Genomic DNA, 18520 nt, shown 5'->3' on the forward strand with positions numbered 1-18520 from the left:
AATGGACACATATTGACACACATTCAATTAACCTAACATGTACACTTTATGCGGTAAAGCATGCAAACTTTGACACAATGTACATGTGAATGCAACTGAAGAGTCTGTTCTTATTGAATTATTTTCTTTTTAATGCATTACCTGTCTGTATATGATTGGTGAGACCACAAACAACGTTTTTGTTTCCAAGTGGAGCCTACTCAAAAATGTAATGCCACATAAATGACCAATACCTGTAACTTCATAATGAAAGTTTTTTTTTTTTTTTTAGCACACACAGTTATTGCTGTAAGATGTGTAAGCTATTCACTAAAACGACTTTTGTTTTGGATTATAAAGAAAACAGAGATATTTAACTTTTTTATTTATATACCTTCAATAACACGTTTTGAACACGTGGTAGTGATAAATAGTTCTGAGGTGGATGACATAGTTTAGCGCACAAACGAAGAAGAGCCAATGCGCGAGGACAGCGGAAACTGTCTTCTCTAACCTGGAGTGAAAAATGGCGGCGTCTGTGTGCCGAGTTGGGAGTACCGTGGGTCGTGTACTCGCCAAAACCCGCAGTGTAAGTAAGGCTTCAAGTAACTTGTTAAAGAAAAAGCCTAAAGGCGTTTCAAGTTCCCGATGTTGTGGAAGTGAAGTGAACCAACCCAAAATCGAGGAAGCAACTGTCTTGGTTAGCTTTCCGCAAGTGGTACCTTCGGTTAGCATTTTAGCGTCGGCTAGCTTGGAGCGAATGCAAGGTCAACTGACAAATAGAATTAACGCCTTTGTCACCACTAATTTCGTTGACCGTTGAAGATTACATGCGCAAACTAGTTGTTTTATTTTCGTATGGTGGGTTTTCTCATTGCCTGCTCTTGTCAAAAATAGTACGTCCCTGTTTGCCCTCTCAACATAGCATAGCTTCGTAAATAGGAGCTAGTTAAGTATGGTGACTTTGACTAAAGAATTGTTTAGTGATGCTCTTCTATCGGTTGTCAATGTGTCTTCTGACTAATTATCTGGCCTTTGCCATAAATGAAATCTGCGTTTTGACCTTGGATCGTGTTTTGTAATGTTTGTAGGGCGACCAATATTTTGTTTCAATAATGCATGTTATTATTATAAATCACTTATAGGTTTTGTGACCGTGCATATCATGAAATGACAAGTTAAAGATTAATATATATTAAAGTTGCTTATACGCTTACAACTGTTAAGGTCTGTTATTATAATCCATATGAAAATGTGTTAAATATGTATGGATTGTGTTATCTGTCAGGTTTGGTAGTTTATTATATTCAGAATGATTTTTCGGAGCAGATTCTGTTTTGTCTCTGTTGCCATTCAAATGAGGCAAAAATGTAACATGAAGTAGTCTAAGCAAATATTGCCTTGTATTTGAAGTCATTCATTCCAAAGATTTGTTGGATTGTATTATTTTTTAAATCGTCACCTAATGAAGTTAAAAAAAAATGGTACCAATATGTTTCTCATTGGCGATTTATGCCAAGTTGTTTATATGTATTTGTATTATTAATATTGTACATTTCAAGTGACTATCTTGCTTTTCTAGCCCCTCCTGTTGTCCCTGAGGCGTGGACAGGCTTCAGTCAGCTATGCCCAAAGCCTGCTGGGAGCCCCTGAAGCCCGTCTCACTACCCTGGAAAATGGATTGAGGGTCGCATCGGAAGAGACGGGACATCCTACATGCACTGTAAGGACTTCATAATGTGCATCGCTGCAGTAGTGGATGCTGTAGTGCTTATGATCAATGCTCACTCTCTGCATGTCTTCATCATAGGTCGGACTGTGGATCAATGCTGGCAGTCGCTATGAGAATGAAAAGAACAATGGAGCAGGATTTTTCCTGGAGCACATGGCTTTTAAGGTAATCCTAGGCTGATGCACTGACATTTTAGATAGATGGATAGAATTTTACTGTAATTGTAAACTTTACTACTACCTTAGTGTCTGTTAGTGATAGACTAAAGCACATTAGGACTTGGGTAGGAATTCAAGTCATCTCCACTGTGTGCGTCAAAAGTCAAACAGTTCCACAAGGCACCTTTTGTCCTTGTTCTCTAGGGAACCAAGAAGTACCCTCAGTCAGCCTTTGAGAAGCAGGTGGAGTCAATGGGTGCTCACTTGAGTGCCTACACATCCCGGGAACACACCGCATATTACATGAAAATCTTGGCTAAAGACCTTCCTAAAGGTAAACGTGACTTATTAGTTTTGACAGTGGAACCTTCAAATGAGAGCACATGCTGTTCTGTAATGCTGGTGCACTTCTAATTTGTTTGTATTTCATGTTTTTAATCTGTGTTGGCTCCCACAAAATATAGATTTTTTTTGTAACATGATTTCAGTAAATAAAAATAGGTCTGTCTGTAGTGTTTGGTGCTGTCACTATCGAATATTTTTAGAATCAATTAATCTATTGATTATGCAATCGATTAATCGACTAATCTGAGTATTTTTAATTTTCCATTAAAATGTATTACAAAAGCATTTTGGAGAAATCAGTGAACAACTACTGTTGACTACTTCTGTTGATATCCTTAAAATCAGAGTATTTTTAATTAAAAAATGGCTCGTAACGATTACTCGATTAAGTGCATTGTCCCATTTAAAAAGGTGATATTAAAGCTTTTTCTACATCATGCATGCTCCAGAAATGCCCAGATGAGTATGAAGAGCCCTGATTGTTTTACTCTGACTGCATCTATCAGCTTTTATCTTCCCTTTATAGTAGAGTGTGCGGACCTGCACACTCCAGTTTTTGGGGGGAGGGAGGGGAGGGGTGGAGTTTTTCTTACCTCATTTGAAGTCATGTCTTCGTTTGTCAACTGTGGCTGTTGCTTTAAGATCGTATACGCACTCATATGCTCACTATGAATGAGCATGACACAGATGCTGCAGTTACGCTTTGGGCCAGAAGTGGCAGTCACGAGTAAAAAAAGAAAAGAAAAAAAAGTGATCAACTGCACAAAGATCCTTTAAAATAGTTGTTGATTAATTTGGTAATCAATTACTTGTCGATTAATTGATTAATTTTGACAGCTCTATTAGTGTTGCTCCTTGTGATTATTTTTTTGTTGTTGTATTTTTGACTCTGTCCCATTCACTAAAAAGCTGAAAGCCCATCAACAAATGCAACTGTGCTTTTTTGTTCATGTCACTTGAGCAACAGTTTATCTGAAGCTCATTTGTAACTACTGTAGTGTTGTACCGATACCAGTATGGGCAGGGGCCCCAATACTGCATTAAAATGCTGGCTTCGGTATCAGGAAGTACTAACAAATAACGGGCCGATGCCATTTACCAATACTAATATAAAAATTTGAACGCAGCACACACTCGCTGATGTTTGATCACAGGTGTTCGCTGCATGAATTTTCTGTTTCACAAAGATTTTTAAACAGTGCCTGACCAAGTTAGTAATGATTTTACATCCAAATGAGTATGGAGTACTTCAGAATATTATTATTATTATATATATTTTTTTACATATTTTTTCAAATGGCGTGGTATTATTATGGTATTGGCATCGGCCGATAAGACACAGCCATGTATCGGTATCTGAAGCCAAAAAGTGGTATCGGAGCAACACTATTTGTAACTCACATTCTTGTTCGCAACACTTTGTAAAAAAAAAAAAAACAACAAAAAAAAAAAAACATGTCCAAGCAACAAACAGCTCATAAGTCTAAAACTAAGTTGTGGCACTTGTAAGTCAAGGCACCGCTGTACTTGTTTCCTCAGCGGTGGAGCTGCTGTCGGAGGTGGTGCAGAACTGCTCACTGAGCGAGGCGGAGATTGAGCAGCAGCGAGGCGTTGTGCTGCGTGAACTGGAGGAAGTGGAAGGCAACCTGCAGGAAGTTTGTCTGGACATGCTGCATGCAACCGCCTTCCAGGGTACTCCTCTCGGCCGCAGTGTTCTGGGACCATCCGACAATGCCAGGTAGAAGGATAAACAAACTAAAATCGTATATAGGCATCATAAGTTGCTCAACTTCATCATTTGCTTTATTTTTTGTAATTTGTTGTATGAATGCACAAACCTTTAAAATTTTTAACAAACATCATTTAAAATTCTATTAGAATTCTCACCCGCCAAGATCTAGTGGAATACGTCAACCTCCATTACAAGGCGCCGCGCATGGTTCTGGCTGCAGCTGGAGGTTGGGCCCATTTCTGCCACCATCTGCACGATTGGTGGAAAAATTGGCCCTTCATGTGATGTGCTCAATATGCAGGTGTGAACCACGAGGAGCTGGTTGGTTTGGCCCAGACTCACTTGAGTGCAGTGCCCTTTAATTACGAGGCAGATGCTGTTCCTTTGTTGTCAACCTGCAGATTCACAGGAAGCGAGGTGAGCTCTTTAAATGGATTTGCAGGGATATTTCATCGCTTTTGGCGCTCGGCTTGGCTCGCCTGAGTTTGCGGAGGTAGTAAAATTGTACCGGGGGAAATCATAGCATCATTGAATGCGCCAGTTTGGTTGAGACATGCTAACAAACAAACAATAGAGGAGAAGACTTGAATTTGAGAAAACAGAACAGAATTTGGTCAAAGTACTCTTAAACCTGCCAGTAACTTGATTAATGTTCTGGTGAAATTAGACTTAATTATTATTGGGATTTATTAGGGCTGGGTTTTAAAAAATCGAATAATCAATATCGAATCGAGTTTCCTTTTCGAGCCTGATATTGAATCATAAAACCACGAATCGATTATTTTAATATCTCCTTTTCCCATAAATTCATCCGAAAATATAATTTTAAAAGGCCATTTTTTTGGCGGTGGGGGGGTGGTTCTTGAAATTTACTGTTGACATGAATTTTTAAATATTTTCTTACATTTATGAAAGACCTGACTTAAGCACTTTAAGACAATTCAGAATCTTTTAATGTAGATTTAAAATTATTGAATATGAAAACATTTTCATCTCATTACTGTCAATGTTTGTCTAACACATAAAGTAACACAAATGAGCATTTGGTTTTCGTTGATTATGGCGTCACCTTTGGACAAAAGCAGTATTGTTTTCCTTAGAAAGAACCACATTTCCTATATACACAAATAGGTCAAACTCTGAACTCTTGTGAATAGAAATTGAATCGATTGAGGAAATTAGAATCAATACCCAGCCCAAGATGTTGAAGCCAGTAAAAAAAAGAAGAAAGTTTAATGTCATGTTGACGAGTTCATGCAACAATTCTCCTCAGATCCGCATGCGTGATGACGCAATGCCCCTGGCACACATTGCCTTCGCTGTGGAGGGTCCCGGTGTTGCCAGCCCAGACACTGTGGCTCTCATGGTGGCCAACGCCACCATCGGAAGCTATGACCTCACCTGCGGTGGCGGAAAGGTAAGACGCCAGTATAATGTGTTATAAGTTGGTTATTTGTCCCCTTGAAACTTTGCCCACTTGAGACTGTTTGTGTTTTGAGCGGCCATGACGGAGGGGTAAATAATGCTCCTCTCTCAAAACCTGGGTCAGGGGTCTCACCCCTGCCTCTGGACCTGTCGGGAGGGACACCTCCAGTACAATCAGCAGCTGGAATTGTTTCCGTTTTGATATCACCCATTTCTTCCAAACAATAGAACACACCAGCAAAACTTACCATGTCCCCTCCTTATTCCCACGAAGAACATGAGCAGCAGTCTGGCCCGCATGGTCGTGGAGGAGAACCTGTGTGAAAGCTTCCAGTCATTCTACTCGTCCTACAGCGACACTGGCCTGCTGGGCATTTACTTTGTGTCCGATAGGTTCCAGATTGACGACATGATGTACGCGGCGCAGAACGTGTGGTGAGAAATGTCACATGTGGCCCAGATCACATCAACCGCGCGCTTCATTAGAACGTCTGAAAATGGAGTCATGTTGTGCCTCATGCAGGATGAATGTGTGCACCACGTTCACTGAGAGTGATTTAGCAAGAGGCAAGAATGCTCTGAAGGCCAGTATGGTGGGACAGCTCAATGGAACGACTCCAATTTGCGATGACATCGGCAGACAGATTCTCAACTATGAACGGCGCATTTCTCTGGCTGAGTGGAACGCTCGCATCGACGTGAGTCGCTTTCAAATGTAGGCAGAAAATCAGTCTCGTTGTGCTGACCACACTTTGGCCGCATCTTTTCAGGCCCTGACCCCCAAAATGGTGCGTGACGTCTGCTCTAAATACATCTACGATAAGTGTCCAGCTGTGGTAGCGATCGGTGAGTTCTAATGTTGGACCCCTTTTGAAGAATGATGATTAACGGATGTTCCTCACATCTCTCCATTAGGCCCCATTGAGCAGATGCCGGACTACAACAGAGTACGCAGTGCTATGTACTGGCTGAGGTTTTAAATGACATTGTGGTTTTGCTTCGTGTCCTCACCGACTTGTCCACACAAAGCCATCGAGCCACCCATCCCACTCTTATCACGCCCACCATTTTAGCCATTGACGGTGGCAGCTAAGAGTGTGAGTCGAGTTGATGAATTGGTAACCTTGTTTAATCTGCACACGACCTCAGCAGCAGGCACAGAATTGGGAGGATGTAGACTTCAAGTAGTTTACTGAAGTCAGGACTCTGTACATCCTAAATATAACCATTCTGGAGCAAGAGCATATTTATCATTTCTGTAAGATTCATTTCTGTCTTCTATTGTACTTAACAGAAGCTCTAATTCTGATGAAAATAAAACTGTAAAATTACTGAGTCGTTTTGTCATATTTGGTCCCGTAGTCACAGATCAATTAATAGCAATTGGGTCATTTTTTAGTGGCACTCATGACACACTAGCAGGCCATGGCACACTGGTTGGGAATTACTGATTCAGAAGTCAGGTAAAATTCTGATTTACGTCACTTCAACAGATCTAATTACTAGTTCAGGGGTCGGCAACCTTCGATACTCAGAGCCAGTATGGCCATTTACTATGGGGGACACCGGGAGCTACAAAACCCTTTTGAGGTCTAAAGTGAGGATAACGCTGCATACTGTATCATTTTATCTGTATACAAACTTAGTGTATTGCACTTATGAAATCAAAGAACTGCTATAAGGAACACAATATTTCTGCATGAAACATTTTGAACTCTGAAAAAAGACGCTTTGTTGAGGCTAACTTTCAAGTAAAATAATCCGCGTCTATTTGATTTGGATACCACAATATCGTCACATCTCCATCAAAAAAATGTTACTTTTCACATGCTTCAGCCAAGCACAGCATTATGAACTACATAGACTGATATTTTACGCAGTTGAGCCAATACTAACATAATGCACTGTGCATTGTTTACAAAGTAATTCAAGATGGCGGAGGGCGGCGACCATAGTGGCATTGAGGCATGAATATAGCAGAAAACTCAAGAGGTTGATATATCGTCACCCGCTTAAAATAATTTTTTTCCCCCCTGAAATCAACTCATGATGCAAATGGTTCAATTACTTGTTTACTTAAAATATGAGCTTTTTTTTATGTTGCCAACACCGCCACAATATGGTGATAATTATCGTATCGTGAGGTTCATCATTACAGCTCCTGAATTTAGCATTCAGCATCACCACATCGGGGTTTTATAGTGTACACGTGGCCTTAAATACTTGTTATTCATTTCCAAAGTCACAGAGAGCCACAACAGATGAACGAAAAAGTCTCATGTGGCTCGAGAGCTGCAGGTTGCAGACCCCCTTGTACTAGTTACACACAGACTGACGTAGAACCTCTATGATAAGATTTATGTGACTCAGCCCGCCGGATGATAGGCCAGGATCTGCTTTGAATCATGACCTAATCGGGTATTAACATGAAGTCATGCTGGATCTGTGACAGCGATGCGACTGACTGGTACAAATCATGAACATTAGTTAGGAGGAGGGGTGACATCTGCGCAACGTATGTTCGTTTATCTGTGGCCATCCATGATGCAGGACCCCCGAGGGCCCAGCCACCGTAATCATGTTGAACTTAAGTCATTAGTGAGATGAGGATTGGTCCGGAGATGGGATGCAATGGAGGTGCTTCAGGAGACGGGGGTAGACATGTGACATCTTCCTCCTCGCCGTTTTCCAGAGTTCTTTTTCTTCTCGCTGCCTTTGTGCTCCTTTAATACGGGATCTGAGGCATCTGACGGTGCTACGCAAAAAGAACACACTGAAAATGTGACAATAGGCCCATAAGTCACCTTAGATGAGTTACATTTTTCATGACACTACAAGAAAAATATGCAATTGCCTTTTTAAAGAAGCAACAATATGCTTCAGCAGCTGTTGCTGTAAAGCTAATGAAGCCTGTAAAATCTCCTCACACTATTTGGGATTGCTCCGTCATGTAGAACTGCTTCTTTTAGAGTCACTGACGTAAGCAGCTCGGTTTTGGAGATGTTACTGGGGCGTGACAGGTGAAGAGGGATGTTGACACATTGTGCTAAAGTGCAAAAACAAAAACAAACAGGCATATGCTTCCTGTGTGTTCTAGCATCATTGCGCCTGTTTGAATGTTGTATTTGGTTTGCAATGTAGTTTGTGATTAACATGGATTTTAGTATGATTTTAAATGAGTTTGCATATCATGTAAGGTGTTAAACTACAAAACAACCCATATCATCAGGTATAATATTGAAAACACAATTAAGTAACAAAGAGCAAAAATTGAAATAAAACACATGGTCAGATGCTTTTAGAGTATCAGCCAAGCACAAAACTACACATTACACACGCACATTGAACATTCTATGTTGGCGCATACAAATGAGCATGCAGGAGTTTTTGGCCACAATGGAAGTGCCCCCCTGCCCCTCCTCTGCCCACAGAATCTAAACTCATGTAGTCTGACACCATCTTATTATTTAGGTTCTCTAGGTGGTTAGGCCAGAGATCACTCTGATTGTGTGTGGCCATTCGTCTACTACCTCATTGTCAGATGGCACACTGCTGTGCTGATTGCTGCTCACCATAATGACAAACACAAATTTACGGCTCTCCACGATTTTGGTTCAATATCCCCAGAGTTCTGCTCTCTAATGAGCATTGTTCTATATAGGCCCATGGAACATTTAAGCATAATCTTAAAATCGACTTGATTTAAGAAATAAAAAATAAAAAAAATGATACAAATGAACTGTTTATACTAGGGGTGTGCCAAAAAAATTGATTCTCATAAGAATCGCGATTCTCATTTAGTATGATTCAGAATAGATTTTAAATGTCCCAAAATCGATTTTATTTAAATTATTTTATACTGTCTTGCCTTCGTCTGTGTGTGCCTTTATTTGGAGTGCTGTTCATGTTTATAAATAAAAGGGTTTTTTTTTCCCAGCGTGGAGCAATTCCTTTGAGTGATAAAAGTGCCTCGAGTAGCGCGCTAATTAGCATTAGTTTGTTAGACTGGAGTACAATTCCTTGCACATCTATAGATTGAAGCAAAAATCATTGTCAATCAAATCATTTGGAATCAAAATCTTTCTTAATCAAAAATCGATTCTGAATCGAATCGCAGACCCAAAAATTGGAATCAAATCGTGAGACATTCAAAGATTCCCACCCCTAGTTTACACACATCCATCCTACCATTTTCGGTAAACGTCTATTCTGTTCATGGTCACAAAGAACTGTTGCCTCTCTAAGATAACTTAGGTGACGGACAACCTCCACTTTGGACCAATAGCCAGTCAATGACAAGGCACACTCACATTCTCATTGTCACTGAATGGGTACTGAACCCACTCTGCCTGAAAAAAAAACAGTAGAAAGTATCAGTGACGCTAGCAAGGTCCATTTATGCCTCCACCCCCCAAATTTGGTAGTTTTTAGTACTACAGTACTTGTAAGCTGCATTGAAATAGAAAGTCAAGTAAAAAAAATAAAAATAAACTTTTTATGTACTCCCACTAGTCTAAATACAGTATTCTGGTTAATTTTGCATTTATGGAATATAAATTAAGCAGCAAAATCCACTTGTTTTTATCCACCTCTTTGGGCGGCCATTTTGCCACTTGCTGTCGACTTGAAAACGACATCACAGTGCCGAAAGGCTCAGTTTGTGAACGTCACATGAACAAGTAAGTCTTTGCCACTCCTTCTACTTTTTCTGATTGAGCTAGGTCATATGTAAATGTACTGCCCCTGGTAAAAATAAATAAATAAATAATAGGAAAAGTGAAAGTACAATGTCATACCTGAGTTCTTAGGCACTGTGATGTCATTTTCAGTCGACTGCAAGTAGTAAAATGGCCACTCCCTGAGATGGATAAAATTTGCTGCTTAATTCATATTCCATAAATACAATATGAATCAGAATATCATGTTAAGACAAGTGGGGGCGCAAAGAACATATTGTGAATATGTTTTTACTTGACTTACTCTTTAAATTGTCAGCAGCTCTGGTTTCATAATGGGTACCTTATTGACTCACTGCTCATCAATGTATAAGAGCTGAAAATGAATGTGGACACACCAAGGAATATTGGAACTTGTGCACACAAATGATAATAATAATCATTTATTTAGTCTGTCTTATCACTGTACTCACATTTGATATGTTGCTCTTCTGCATGATGAATCAAATGAATGCACGAGTGTGGCTGAGATCATATCTCTCTCACGCATCCTCTTTTTTGGCATCAGAGGTTTATTATTACATTTGGATAACTGCACTTTTCTTCTGTGTGCCGACTGTCCGTGTCATTATGAACAAATGATTGTGATTGTGTTATTTTTAGATGGCAGAAAGACATAGCGATGAGACTGGAGGAAATGAGATTAAAAGAAGGGAGGGGGAACATAACAAACAGAGAGAGGGGACGGCAAAGTGAAGACGGACGGGGTCGTGCGGGACACTCAGCCACTTCAACGTCCCGCTGCGTGACACACTGGTCGCTCCTGTCGTTACTGAGGAGGACAGCCAACACATATTTCGTTGATTATTCAAATTTCCAGATTATTTCCAACGCTGGAAGTTGCCGTGCCTTTTTTCAAGTCACCAACAATCCACTGCAGTGACACCAAGTAAGTAAGTACTCAACAGTGACGCTTGAGTTGATTGTCTTTTGTTGTATCCTTAGATATTGCTGCGTATTGCAAAACCGCACGCCAAGTAGGGTGCTTTGTAACAATTTGTTGGACTGACTTCATCCTTGCGTCCTGCGTTTGCAAGCGCTTTCAAACCATTTGCATCATCTTGCCAACAGACCCGCGAGCATGAGAACGGTGCGGTTGTGCTTCTGCCTGGCGCTGCTGCTGCCTTGCGGGAGCCACGCTCAGAGGAGCAGTCCCGCTCTGGGCGACTTGGACGAGGACACGAGGAGAAGCACGCTGGCCGTCGACGCGATGAAGCGCGGCGGCGTGTTGGACTCGTTGCTACGGTCCGAGCAGCGCGTGCTTCTGCGGCCGGCGCGTGTCCCGCAGGTGCTGAAGAGAGCCCAGCCGGGGTCCCGCTTCGCCCTGTCCCTTGACGTCCCCACCAGTATCCTCAGCGTCCTCATAGACCTGGCCAAGAACCAGGACTTGAGGACCAAAGCGGCAGCCAACGCGGAACTGATGGCGCGGATCGGCAAGAGGAAATAGCACGACGGCATGGCGGGGAAAAAGCTGGAATTGGAGATAAAAACATTTACTTTAACACAATGTATCAATGGCAAAGTTAGTAGTTCAGATACAATTAGTACATAGATCTTCCTTTCTACTTACATCACTATCAAATGTAGAAGTGGAAAGAGCTGCACTACTGTCTCATTCCTTAGGTCACATTCTTCTCATCACAATTCTGTTCCTTGGTGTTTTTGCATGTCACGAATTCAAACAAAGCTTGTTGAATTAAATGTGATGATAACATTTATTCTTCGCTCGTCTTATTCATCTTACTCTGCATTGACAAGCATCAGCGAGCCATTGAAGACAAATGAGTGCGTCACCCCCAACACTGGGGATGGCCGATAAACACGACAAAGACACAGGCAGGATATTGACCTCAGAAAGAAATGAAAGAGCAGGGCTTTCATATAAGCCTTTGTTTGCAAGGCTTGTTGCATTTGACACTTCTGGGCTATGGTAAGTCTTTGTGCTTTATCTGCTCTGCTATACAAAGACTATCTTGCGGCATGATTCATCTGGGCTCCGGCACTGAGCATGAAATGTGATTCAACAGAGTGAAATAAACTGTTCATTTGATTCACACTGGAGTTTGCTCTGTTGCCCGTCATGACATTGAGACAATTACTTAAAGCTCATAAAACCGACAGAAAACGTAACAAGCGACAACCACACAAACAAACCATCTTAATGAAATCAAGATCAAGTTTTGGTTTTCTGAATCTACCATATGGAACCTCTCTACTTGGCCAAAGTGCTCCTATAACAAATCTTAAATGGCATAGACATACGTACGCTTACTGGACACTCATTGGTAACACGTACCTGAACTATCAAGTCATACATTTTTTATAGCGTGGTGCCTGGTGAGCTGGAGTTGATCCCAACTGACTTGCAGGGTGCAGCGTAGGCCTGTGCGATGACAACACAGATGCACACACGTCATTTACTGTTGGTCGTGATTACCAACCAGGTGCCATAGCCTGGAAGCTGTGGGAAATTGTCCAATCTCACTAAATTTTTTAAAAATCATTATTTATCTGTGTCTTGGTTCATCTATCTATGCTCGTTATTAAATGCTCTCCCATTAGATGTCAAAGGGTACAATTAAACCTGTGTAAAAGAATCCACCTGTTGCTATTCATACAACAGAGTGAGTGGTGTCATGTCCTCGTTTGAGTAAATTAACTTTTTTCCCCCTCAACTAAACATGCGCAGATGGCACACTGCTTGTGACTAAAGTACACAAGGTCACCATTATTTCAGTATTCTTTTTTTGTGTGTGTGAAAAAATAGGCCCCTTCCCTTGGCTCAGTTAAGTTCTTGTTAGCTGTTCGTGTATTTGATTCTTCATCACGTTTTCCTCGATTGCTGCACAAAAAAATCTACGTGAGTCGATTAAGGTTGACCTATTTCGCCCTCTCAATTCTCTAACGAGCTATCTTTTACGAAGCAAATATAAATATCGTGGAAACTAAACAAGTGATTGAAGATACCACACTAACCTTGGATAAATGTTGCAATTTGTGAGTCGTATGACGCTGAGATAGACTATGAAGTCACACACACTAACGGTTGTTTTAATCTATTATTATTAGTTAACAATTAAGTAGTCATTCACTTTTGCCAAAGTAACATGTTAATAATTAAATGTGAAATAAATAAATAATGATTAAAGAACACAATAAACATACATTCCGGTTATAACAGGAAGTCACATGACATTCTGCAATCATCAGTCTCGAACGTGAGACAGGTGGGTTAAATTAAACGCCGCATCTGCAGGAGCACATAACACGTAAGTCTGGAATTTTTGTCTTTTAATTTTGTGCATGTATAATACAAATTTTTCTACATCTTACCTTGTTTAGTTTTCTTAAAATTGAATTTGGGTCATTGTATTTTTCTCTCTATAATCAGGCACGGCGCCATGATTTATTTTCGCTCTTGATCGATAAAGGGGGATATAAACTAAAATGCTGGGGTGGCTTAACTGGGCAATATCAATTCTGACCGGTTGATAGCACCCCCTAACCATAGTATAACGTCATCTCTGTCTATTTAAAATGCTTTGGCCTTCTGAGAACGAAAGATCTGATTTATTAAAGTACAGTCCTATTGCTTATAATATAGTTTTAGGCTGTTAGTGCATGTTGGTGCTGCTGTTAAGCAGGCTCGTTCAGAATATCTTATCACTTCCCCTGGTGGCTCACCACTGCCAGTGAAGTATTTAAATAAATACATGAGAATTCCAGAAGTATAGATTCTCCAAATAAATATTGTTCTCTTAGGCCAAAGAAAGCATTTCGATCATATAGTGGTCTCGGAGCGGTGTCTTTTATATAATATATACAATATATGAGAGAAGAGGTTGTCTTTATTTTAGGAGCCAAATAAAAAAACAAATATAACTGGTTGCCATGCAGTGGCTCCTCCCCAGTGTACACATTTTAATAAGTTCGTCTTGCCAATGGCATAGTAAATTAATGTGAGATTGAATAATCCTTCAAGATCAATTGTGTGGAAATTGTGGCCTTGTGGGTTTCGAGGCTGCAGTGACAGTTATCCTTCAATGAAACCTCAAGGTTGGATGATTTGGATCAGTATAAAGTAAACAAATGCTATTAATAGAATAATGACTGATCAAAAGATGATGATTTTCAGGTCTTTAAAAAAAAATTAACATTTTTTTTAAACTACATTTTTAGTTAATGTTTCTTTAAAAGAGAATGTAGTAAATGGTTCTTTAAAATGAAAAAAAAAATCTGCATTGTTATCTTTCATGACGTTAGCACACAGAGATCTTAACTTTTCTGAAAGACAATTTGGGTGAACTTTATACACTTTAGCTTTGTGTCAGTCCAGGACATTCAAGGGGGGTGGCCATGCAGTTTTGTGCAATGACACTGCATGATGACATTTGACTTGCTTAACAGTACAAGGTTCGCTGGCCAGCTGTCGCCGTGATTCAGTTGTTCAGAGAAGGAAGGGTGTGTGTGCGCGTTTTTGCTGAGTTTCTGTTTCGGTGACCACATTCAGGATTATATTGTATAAATCATTGGAAGAGCTGGTTTTTTTTTTGCTCATTTGCATCCTTGTGGTGTGTATTTGTTTAAACTTTTTCAATGTGAAACAACTTTGAATCATATTGTGGTGTTCATTACCAGCTTTGCCATACAGGTTGTGGTGCTCGCTCTTTAGCAATGGATTATGCTTGGAAGTCTCTCAACCTCCTGACCCCGTCTTCCTTCTCCAAGTAAGATAACCCTTCATGAATTCTTGCATCATTCTTATGATGCCAGCACCCCCCCCCCCCCCCCCCAATCTTCCACAAGGTGTGTGACTGCCAGCATGTCAGCCAGTGCGTCCGTGACCCAGCAGCTTCTGTCAAGACGAGCTCCTCGGCCAAAACCTTTCCGAGTGACAAATGCCGACCGCAGTTTGAAGAAGGGCATCATGGCGGATGCGTTGGAAGACCTGATCAACAAGGTGTGGACAGAGGAAGGCAAAGAATGACCATAAATTGAGTGATCTTTCACCCACTTTATTTAGCATCAGCAGCGCACATGACTTCGTGCTGGTGAATGTTTACGAGAAACTGATGTCATGAATTTTCTTTTTGTCAAATAAATGTCTCAATTTCTTCCCTGTATAGGTGAGCGATTCATTAAATGTGCTGTGTGCCAGTGGTCTGGTGCTGGATGAAGATGGCACAGGCGTGGACACAGAGGAGTTCTTCATGACGTTGCCTGAGAACACTGTCCTCATGGTGTTGGAGAAAGGACAGAAGTGGACCCCATTTCAGGTACTGTGTCACATACACCACTAGGTGGCACTGCGGATTAGCTGGCTCCAACAATTGATATTTGGAAATGTGTGACAGTAAGCTTATCTCGGCCAAGATACCAGAGGGTCAACTAATTGGAGAAATGCTAGACTGCTTCTTTACTGCTGTTTGCGTGCCTCTGAGCAAGGCACTGACACATCTCCAACTCTCAGTTGAAGAGGCGCAGCACTATTTGTGTGCCTTTTTTCTTGATCTGTCCTTGCATGCCTGAATGTGTGACATCTGTGCAGTATGCAACATAAAATAAACAGCTGAGTGCGAGGTAAATTTCTGGGCTTTTAATCGGTAAATAAATCTCAAGAGCCACAGTCAAAAGACTACATGTCCCGTCTCACTATTGTAATTCCTAATTGTAATTATAATTATGTGGACGTTTTATGCATATTTCAACTATAGTGCCATTTACATTAAAGTGGAAGTACCACTGATTGTTACACACACTTAAGTGCCGTGAAATATGTTCTCCACATTTGACCGATCCTCTGAGGGAGCGGTGAGAAGCAGCAGAAGCCGGGTTATGGTCACACTGCATGACCTGTAAATTTATAGCCCATCAAAATGGACAAAATCTTTCACACAGATGGAAAATCAATTTGCAAGTTCTGAGAGTGATACACAGATGCCCACCATGCACCACCAAGCGATGGAGATACAGCAGTTACAAGCAGCCCCACTAGTCAAAACGCAATATTCTGATTAATATTGTGTTTGTGGAATGTGAATTAAACCCCTTCAAACCCATAGAGGATTGCAGTGGACATGACATATTTGCGTGTCTACAGTAAACCGATAAAACGCATAATTTGGATGATATCAACACTTCTGGTTAATGATTGGATCCTAGCTAACCAATCACAATCGTAAGTTGATTTGCATGATGTTCGTGTTAAAAATGTTACATATGAGCTTTGTAAGTTAACACGTTCCAGCCATATTATCCTGGTGTCCACTATAACACATGAAAACATGAGACAACCCCAAAAATGTTATACCATGTTTTTCATATGTGAGGGGTAAAAAGTCAAAATTGGGAAAAGAATAAAATAAAAATGCCCAGCAGTAAAATACGGGTCTGAAGGGATTACGCAACAAAATCCACCCATTTTTATCCATCTCGTGGTGCGACCATTTTGCCACTTTCTGTACTTAAAATGACATCACAGTTGCTTAAGTAACAACTAATCAGGGTTCACCTGTTTTTTGAAGCAGAGCCGTGATTGGATGTTCCCCAAGAAACTGTGATGTCATTTTCAGTTGACAGCAAGTGTCAAAATGGCCGCCCCTTGATGGATGAAAACTGGTTGATTTTACTGCTTAACTCATATTCCACAAATGTGGTATTAATCAGTGTCACGTTGAGACTAGTGGGGGCACAAACCTATTATTGTCAAGAAAACATTTGGGTTGATGTCCATTTTTAAGCAATATTTAACCATATTCATAGATTAATAAGTGCCTGTGAATGAAATGGCGAATGTTGCGGTAAAAATATATGCGAGTGGCATCCGTGTTGTGCGGATAACATTCAAGTGAATGGAAATGAGCACCTTTGCCTGGATTCTAGTTGTATTTGTAACCATCGCACGGTGGCCCTAAATGCTGCAATCGAATCCTCGGAAGTCTTGACCTTCTTCAAAATCTGTTTTAATGACCTCGACTTTTGTTCCCGTCACACAAGAGCCGAGTTGGCGACCCTTTTGACCTGACTGTCTTTCTCCAGAACAGCCCCTTCAAAGACGAGCTCAGCAAACACAAGCCGCAGCACCGGACAGATGTGGCCAAGCTGACCTTTGACCTGTACAAGAACAACCCCAGTGATTTCATTGGCTGCTTGAATGTCAAAGCAACACTGTATGGTGTTTATTCCTTGTCCTATGAAGTGCGCTGTTACGAGGCCAAAAAGATGTTGAAGTGAGTGAATGAGTTCTTGTTGTATTTTGATGTTTTAAGTTTAGAATGCATGTGTCCTTATCACTATGTTGAGTATGCTACATATATTGTAACCAGCTGCACAATAGCATTTGCACTGTACTTCGTGTAGGGAAAATATCACGCAGAGTAAACTGTATTAGTCTTCGAACCGGTGTGGGTGGCAGAGTTGAAATGGGCTAGATTTTTCTGAGATTAATTTTGTGAGGAGTTATGTCATCACAAAGAGGTGCTGGTGATCAACTCTGGCACAGACCTTGTGGGAGAGGATTACATTTCACAATTGCTTGCCTCAACACTGGAGAGCTAAATGATTTAGAAAAAAATAAATAAAAATCGTGTCAGTGATCATGTATTTTTTTTATTTTAAGATGACGATTACGCAGGAAATGTGACAATGTTGTAATGCACATTTCTCATGAGTGTATGAAAACTGTCTCTACTGGTGAGAATAATACAATGCGTGTTTGTGTCGTGCTTTAAGGGAGGCTTTACGATGGACCGTCTTCTCCATGCAGGCCACTGGCCACATCCTGCTGGGCTCCTCCTGGTACATGGAGCAGCTTCTGGAGGAGGGCAAAGTAGAGGAGAGACCGGAGGAGGGCATGTTGCTGCACCGGGAGAGCCGAATCGGGCAGCTGCAGAGCTTTCTGTTGGGTCGAGCAACCTACTGATGTTGGAATCTGACCGTTTCTGTTACTTTTGCTGCTGAAACTCCGTAATCTTCTTGGTTGTCAAATATAATCCACTAGAGATGAACGGATAAAGTACTTTTATTTTCCCCCTTTTCTTCATGTCTCAAGCTTGTGTATGGCAAAATGGAGCCTGGTCAAGTCAGTATAATTGGCAACAGATCCAGCTGTCTTTCCCCCGCTTCCCTAATTGTCGCTGCTTCTGTCCTGTCAGTTACAGCAGGCTGGAGAGAGAGAGAAGAGAAAAGTGGGGGCTGGCGGAAGCAAATATTACTGAATGTGTTAAAGGTCATAAAGCTGGATGGATCTTTGACAAATTGCCTGCAAGGTTGACTGAGTGGAATGTCACAATGCACCTCATGTGTAGTCAAGATGCTCTGTCCCTGCTCGTGACAACACGAATGACTGTCAGTATAACCACAGTTTTGTTGAACTGCATATATCAATAAAATGAGGCAATTGGTTGAACATGAA

At 40.9% G+C, this 18520-nt stretch overlaps 3 protein-coding genes and 1 non-coding gene across 8 annotated transcripts; all 4 read left to right on the plus strand.

The window, feature by feature from the left end:
- Positions 1 to 421: 421 nt before the first annotated feature.
- Positions 422 to 6702, plus strand: uqcrc1 (ubiquinol-cytochrome c reductase core protein 1). Its single transcript, XM_077572752.1, has 12 exons — positions 422 to 568; positions 1562 to 1702; positions 1790 to 1876; positions 2074 to 2203; positions 3754 to 3952; positions 4093 to 4172; positions 4248 to 4363; positions 5220 to 5363; positions 5646 to 5806; positions 5895 to 6069; positions 6142 to 6217; positions 6287 to 6702. The coding sequence occupies exons 1-12, from the start codon at positions 506 to 508 to the stop codon at positions 6349 to 6351; spliced, it is 1437 nt and encodes a 478-aa protein (XP_077428878.1). The 5' UTR covers positions 422 to 505; the 3' UTR covers positions 6352 to 6702.
- LOC144057189 (small nucleolar RNA SNORA26) lies at positions 5416 to 5536 on the plus strand. The gene has a single exon (XR_013295186.1). It is a non-coding gene; the product is annotated as a small nucleolar RNA SNORA26 (small nucleolar RNA).
- A 4066-nt stretch (positions 6703 to 10768) lies between the features above and the next one.
- LOC144056985 (urocortin-3-like) lies at positions 10769 to 11823 on the plus strand. Of its 2 annotated transcripts, none has more exons than XM_077574164.1 (2): positions 10769 to 11000; positions 11179 to 11823. In XM_077574164.1, exon 2 carries the CDS (start codon positions 11189 to 11191, stop codon positions 11552 to 11554), a length of 366 nt encoding a protein of 121 aa, XP_077430290.1. In that variant the 5' UTR covers positions 10769 to 11000; positions 11179 to 11188; the 3' UTR covers positions 11555 to 11823. The 2 variants fall into 2 exon arrangements, with proteins under 2 accessions (XP_077430290.1, XP_077430289.1); XM_077574163.1 differs by having other exon boundaries at positions 10770 to 10996.
- Positions 11824 to 13276: 1453 nt separating this feature from the next.
- cidec (cell death inducing DFFA like effector c) lies at positions 13277 to 18520 on the plus strand. Of its 4 annotated transcripts, none has more exons than XM_077574160.1 (6): positions 13277 to 13376; positions 14759 to 14834; positions 14914 to 15067; positions 15234 to 15383; positions 17146 to 17336; positions 17839 to 18520. In XM_077574160.1, the coding sequence occupies exons 2-6, from the start codon at positions 14782 to 14784 to the stop codon at positions 18026 to 18028; spliced, it is 738 nt and encodes a 245-aa protein (XP_077430286.1). In that variant the 5' UTR covers positions 13277 to 13376; positions 14759 to 14781; the 3' UTR covers positions 18029 to 18520. The 4 variants fall into 4 exon arrangements, with proteins under 4 accessions (XP_077430286.1, XP_077430287.1, XP_077430288.1 ...); XM_077574161.1 differs by having other exon boundaries at positions 13301 to 13376; positions 14746 to 14834; XM_077574162.1 differs by lacking the exon at positions 13277 to 13376 and adding an exon at positions 14511 to 14678 and having other exon boundaries at positions 17873 to 18520.

Source organism: Vanacampus margaritifer, chromosome 8 (assembly GCF_051991255.1).
Source record: "Vanacampus margaritifer isolate UIUO_Vmar chromosome 8, RoL_Vmar_1.0, whole genome shotgun sequence".
Classification (NCBI taxonomy): domain Eukaryota; kingdom Metazoa; phylum Chordata; class Actinopteri; order Syngnathiformes; family Syngnathidae; genus Vanacampus; species Vanacampus margaritifer.